This window comes from Lactuca serriola, chromosome 5 (assembly GCF_051521515.1).
Source record: "Lactuca serriola cultivar US96UC23 chromosome 5, Lser_US96UC23_V15, whole genome shotgun sequence".
Lineage (NCBI taxonomy): Eukaryota > Viridiplantae > Streptophyta > Magnoliopsida > Asterales > Asteraceae > Lactuca > Lactuca serriola.
Window position 1 is genome coordinate 281,950,338 of NC_136412.1, and position 6,342 is coordinate 281,956,679.

Here is a 6,342-nt window from a genome sequence, read left to right on the forward strand (position 1 = left end):
CCATTTATGTAATTTTGTCTTTTTTCTATGTTTGGGATTTTTATGTTATTTTTTTCGTCTTATTCTTTTTAATTCGGATGGTTTTTTTAATCTATGTATTTATTTTAATGAGTGAAAAACTAATTTAAAAAATATCTAGCATCTTTATTATATTTTTTATTTACTTTAAGCCTAATAACAATATACTTTAAAGAGTAAATTTCATGAATGGTCCCTATGGTTTGGGGTAATTTGCGCTTTTGGTCGTTAATTTATTTTTTCAACTCGGAAGATTCATATTGTTTGTTTTTGTTGCATGTTTGGTATCTGTCTTACCTAAAAATACTATTTTGTCATTGATTTTTTTAATTTATTTAAATAAACACACCCCTAACACCACCCCACCTCACCTAATCTTACATAAAAAAGACTATTTTAATTTATTTAAATAAGGATATAATAGTCTTTTTTAGGTAAGAATGGACCAAGCGCATAACAAAAACAAACAATAAGGATCTTCCGAGTTAAAAAAATAAATTAGGAACCAAACACATAAATTATCCCAAACCTTTGGGACCATTCGTGTAATTTACTCAATTAAATTACATATAACAAAAAAGTACTTGTACTTCTTTTACCAATAATATCAATTTGCTTTAAATTTTTCTATACAAAATTAGAAAAATAGCTTAGAAGTCACTACTAAAATTTTAATTTAATATTGTGGTTTTTTATATTTCAAATTTAACATTGTGTTTTTCAATTTATAACAATTTGAGTAAATTACACGAATGGTCCCTATGGTTTGGGATATTTTGCACGTTTGGTCCCTAACCTATTTTTTAAACTCGGAAGGTCCCAACTATTTGTTTTTGTTATGCGTTTGGTCCCTACGGTTTTTTTTTGTTACGCGTTTGGTTTTTGTCTTAACTAAAAAAACTATTATTTGAATAAGGAACATTATGGGGTAGGTGGTGGGGTTAGGGGTGTGTTTATTTAAATAAATTAAAAAATAAATGGAAAAAATAGTTTTTTAGGTAGGACAGGGACTAATCGCATAACAAAAACAAACATAATGGACCTTCCGAATTAAAAAAAAAAATAATAAGTTAGAGACTAAGCTCGCAAATTACCCTAAACCGTAGGGACCATTCGTGTAATTTACTATAACAATTTTGGCGACTTGACTAAAACTGATTGTCTCCTAACCTTTAACCATAAGGTCTGATGAAAGCATGTTAACGGGTCAAAACTGAAATTTGTTTCTCAAACGATACTTAGTTTTCACTTTTTTATTTAAACACTATTTTTTTTTTCAAGTTTAACATTCTATTTTTTGTTCCAAATCGAATATCATTTTTTTTATTTTGTTCATTGTTTAACCATTTTTCATTTGAAAGTATATATTTTTTTTACATTTAAAACCATATAAATACAATTTTTTTTTTATTTAAAAACTATATTTGTATGTAAATACAATGTTTTTTTACATTCAAACATATATATATATATATATATATATATATATATATATATATATATATATATATATGGTGAATTTCGTATATACCCTTGTTAAACATCGAAATATCATATTTGTCCGACCTAAAGTTTAAATATCGTATTTGTCCTTCTTAATCTCTTAAAATATCGGATTTGCCCAAATATATTTTTCAAATGTTTTTTACACATTTTTAATCATTTTTATACTTTATAATCATATTTATTTATCACAAAAATCTAATTGACTAAATTGCCCTTCATTTAATCATACATTCAATCAACCAATTTACCCCGCAACTATCTAATCTTGATCACATAGATGAAGAACTGGAGATCGACTCCTTCTGATCTGGTCTATGTCTTCTACACACACACGACACACTCACTCTTCCTTCAGATGCAACACACTCTTCATTCACATATGACACCAGTTCCTCAGCCATAATCTAATCTAAGGTATGTGACTCTTCTTCGTTCATAGCATTGATTAATGAGTAAATTGATTTTGCTTTTTGTAAGTGTTCATCTAAAAGTGATACTTTGGGTAAATTGACATGAATTTTTGGGGTAAAACGATTAGATTTTTGGGGTAAATCAATTTGGTTTTTTGTTGGGGTAAATAGATTTGGAATTTTGGTTATCATCTTCCTAAATGTTGGTTCTGGTGTCGGCTTATTCTTGAAAGTAGATAGATAATTCTGGTTTACTCTTGAAAGTTCAATTCTAATTTGATTTCTGTTGGATCAAAATGAATTAATGCAAGAAACTTACTTCATTCGTGACATATTTCATATGTAAGAGAGTAAAACCACTTTGATGGATCAAGCCTCCAATTAATGATAAGCAGGACAATAAAATGAGACTTTTACGTACAGTAAATGCAAACTTTATAAACCATCCATCAACTTTTTTACAAAGATAATACTAAGTGATATATGCACGACGAAGCATCACAACACAATGTTTACATAACATTGCAACGTTTCATGCACTAATCGAATGTCATACCCAAATTGCCCCTATTAACCATAATTAACTATTTCAACTCATTGTTGATGTGTTTTACTTATGAAGTTATGGAGCTTCGGCTGGTTTTGCTTCTGAAATTCAAGCTTATATTGGTGATGTAATTGAATATATGAGGTTGTGACAGCAGGGGGAATATGAGGCGATTCTAAGTGGTTGCGATATGAAAAAATCCAGGCTGCAATCATAATTAACTTCAACTTGATTTGTTGTATTGTATTGGAATTTAGAACTAAGAGCAATATTATCTATTTAAAATGTTTTTTTAATTATAATGATTTAAGATTATGAAAAAGAATTTTAAATTAATAAAAATTAGAGAAAATTACAAATATAACTAAATTTCATGGAAAATAGCAAAAAAACTCAAATTACAAAAATAGCCATAAAAATCGCAGACGGACTCAATCCATCCGTGATTTTGCTTGTCCATCTGCTAACGTACAAGTCGCTAAAACACAGATGTGTTTTAACGACTTGTACGTTTGCAGATGGACTCATTCCATCTGTGAATTTGCATCCATCTGTGATTTCCCCTTTTCAGGGGTATAAAAACATAATTTTTTTTCTTCTTTCGTTTTTCAAACTTTTTTTTGGAGAACCCTCCAGAGAGACATTATGAACGATTTTATTTTTCAAATATTTTTTAAAGTTTTTGTTGGAAAATTTATTTTATTAGAGATTTTTTAAACAAATATTACAAAGAAATAACTAAATTGATAATTTTTTGCAAAATTTTATATATAATAAGATTGTTTCGTAGTTAAACCCTATCAATTTTGTAGTCAAAATTATAAAATAAATAAAATAAATAAATAAATAAACACAAAATCGCAGGTGGGATGAGAGGAAATCGCATATAAACTTAGTTCATCTGCGATTTCAGTCAAAGATTGAGGTATTTTTATGGAAAAAAATCAAAAAAAAAAAACTAATAAAAAAACCATATGCGAACGTACAAGTCGCTAAAGCACGACTGTGCTTTAACGACTTGTACGTTCACAGATGGAATTCTAAAATCGCAGATAAGTTTAATCCATCTGCGATTGTCATGGTTATATTTGAATTTGGGTTTTTTTTGGCTATTTTCCACAAAGTAATTAAAGAATTTGGTTATATTTGTAAATTTCTCTAAAAATTATCAAAAAAAAATGATTTGGGTATATAAGATATTACAAAACATTAAAAAAGACAAATATGATATTTAGAGTTTTAGCCGGACAAATACGATATTTAGATGTTTAGCAAGGACATATACAAAATTCGGCCATATATAAACTAACTCATCGTTAATTTTAACAAATCAACAAACAAATCAACATACCATGTCAACAATCACTAACGGTTTAATCAAGTAATCATTTTTGTAACAAATTAGAAAATAATGTCAAATTTAAAACAAAGTAAATAAATAAAAACAATGCCAATTTAACATTTTGTTTATAAACTTTGACTTTTTTTACATTCAAAACATAATATTATATATAAACTAACCCATTGTTAATTTTAACAAATCAACATACCATATCAACAATCACTGAGTCAAGTAATCATAATTGTAACAAATTAGAAAATAATGTCAAATTTAAAACAAAATAAATAAATAAAAACAATGCCAAATTAAAATTTTGGTATAAAAACAAAATAAATAAATAAAAACAATGCAAAATTAAAATTTTGTATAAACTTAATGACTTTTATACCAGTTTCCCTACAAAATTTCACCAACAATTACAACTAAAATTTCACAACTTTAAACATTGCACTTCATTTGTTACACGTTCCTAAACTCCTATTTTCAATTTTATGTTAAAAGAGTGTAAGGTACCACTATTTCCTGTAATTTACCCAAATCCGAAAGTACATAACTACAGAAGAAATATAAACTACCCTTAAGCCAACCAAAGAAAGCATTAGTTTTCTTCTTTTAATAACTATTTGACAAATAAAAAACATACGTATCAGAAAATACCAAAATATTGAACAAACCATAACCTATAGTAAGCACAGTAGAGTAAATAAAAAGGTAAATGTCAAAGTCAAGACACCAAATCAAAATCTAGTACTCTCAAAATAACAAAACCAACCAACATTGAAAAGCAATGAAGATAAATTTAGAAGTCTAAACAGAAAATTTTATGAAAAAAAAAACTCGGCTCACAAAAGTACTAATACATTGTTTCATTTCCTACCATAAATCCTTGATGCCTGTCTGTTCTTCTTCTTGACACCAGACTTTGAAACCTTAAGGCTCCTGCTCACAGCACTCAGTCTAGCAAGAGCAGCCTGCTTCAAATCTGGCCTGTAGTAGTTAGCAGCAACCTGCAATTGATCCAAAAACACTTCATAAATGACTACTTAAAGATGGTATAACTGGACTCAGAACTAGAAATTAAGGAGCTTTAAAAATCAAAAATGATACCTGGTTTACAACTGACTTAGCCATGCGGTTGAACTCTTTCTTCATGATGGATTTGTGAAGTAGAGCTGCAGGTTTGGCTTGTTTCTTGGTTTTGCTAGTTGCTAGAAGAACAGATTGATCCTTTCCAGCTGGCTGAATGGTAACAGTCTTCTTGTTGGATAGTCCTGCAAGTTATCAACAAAGTAATTTGATATTTGATTGTATACAGCCGAATTCGTGTTAATCAGCATATATATAAATCAAGCTTCATGTATTCATTAATCAATAACTAGTGATTCTTGTGAATAAAGAAATCCCTCAATTAAAAGAATAGATTCACTATAATCAACACACACAAGGATAGCTAATAGAAAAACGGCATATTTTGCTGGCGATGTATTGAAACAGTTCATCAATTGATCTCAATTGCCACAATGCCAAAGAGTGTATAATCACTGGACATCGATGGTTGCTTACGACAAAAGAACAAGGCCTCTATCTTCTTAAAACCACTTTTTTACAAGATGTTCTACTTCGAGGAACAGAGTAGCAATAGTTGTAGATTAACAACACCAAGTTGAAGACATGAAAACGAAGGAAAGAAATTCATAAAGGCCCAAAGCTCTTCGTTGTATATTCTCAATGATAATCATAAACCGCAGTCCAAATACAAAAGTGATGAAAGTTAATCCATCAATTAAGAAATCCATATTGTAAGAAATTGCGCTTGAGTATTACCAGAGTGCTTGTAGGAGTTGAGGTTGTAGAGGTTGTTAGGCTCTTTGCTGAATTGAACGCTCTGTGATCCATTACCGAACTCCTTGACGAGGAAAGAGTTGTTCTTCTTCACGATCTCCCATATCAGCTGCCCTGGTACGGTAGTCATATCTTCTGCTTAATCCTGTGTTAAATTATGATAAAGATGAGAATGAAATCACGCATCAAAACACACTCCATTGATAAGAAAATTAAGGTAGCTCACCGTCTAGGGTTTTGCTACGGCGGCGTTTGTTCACTGGGAGAGTTCTTCAAGGCGCAAAATGGACCAGGTTCGCTTTTATATGCAAACCCACTGTTGAAACCCTAGATCGATAATGGGAAATTAAACTTTTCACTTAGACCCCTTATGATTTTCATTTTTTTACACTTGTAGCCCTTAATCTAAATTTGAACACTCGTTACTGGCTAGGTTGTTTGGGTTTGGATTAGACTCCTTTTCACGGGTTCTTTTTAGCGGGCATACGTGGTAAGCCTCTGTTACAACATTGGCCTATGACCAATAAAACTAGTGTTTGGCCTGTGACCAATAAAACTATATATTAATTTGTCTTATTTTTATAGCATGTTTTTTTCATTCGTTCCTATATTAGCATTCGTTCCTATATTAGCAATGTATATGACAAATTTATCCGAACTATCTTTCATCTCTTGGA

The 6,342-nt window shown here is 29.8% G+C and overlaps 1 protein-coding gene across 1 annotated transcript; it reads right to left on the reverse strand.

Annotated features, from left to right (window-relative positions):
• Window positions 1–4,582: 4,582 nt before the first annotated feature.
• On the reverse strand, window positions 4,583–6,023 carry LOC145054473 (large ribosomal subunit protein eL28y-like). Its single transcript, XM_079002677.1, has 4 exons — window positions 5,892–6,023; window positions 5,648–5,810; window positions 4,931–5,094; window positions 4,583–4,830 (listed from the first exon to the last, which is right to left on the reverse strand). The coding sequence occupies exons 2-4, from the start codon at window positions 5,793–5,795 to the stop codon at window positions 4,690–4,692; spliced, it is 453 nt and encodes a 150-aa protein (XP_078858803.1). The 5' UTR covers window positions 5,796–5,810; window positions 5,892–6,023; the 3' UTR covers window positions 4,583–4,689.
• Window positions 6,024–6,342: the final 319 nt, after the last annotated feature.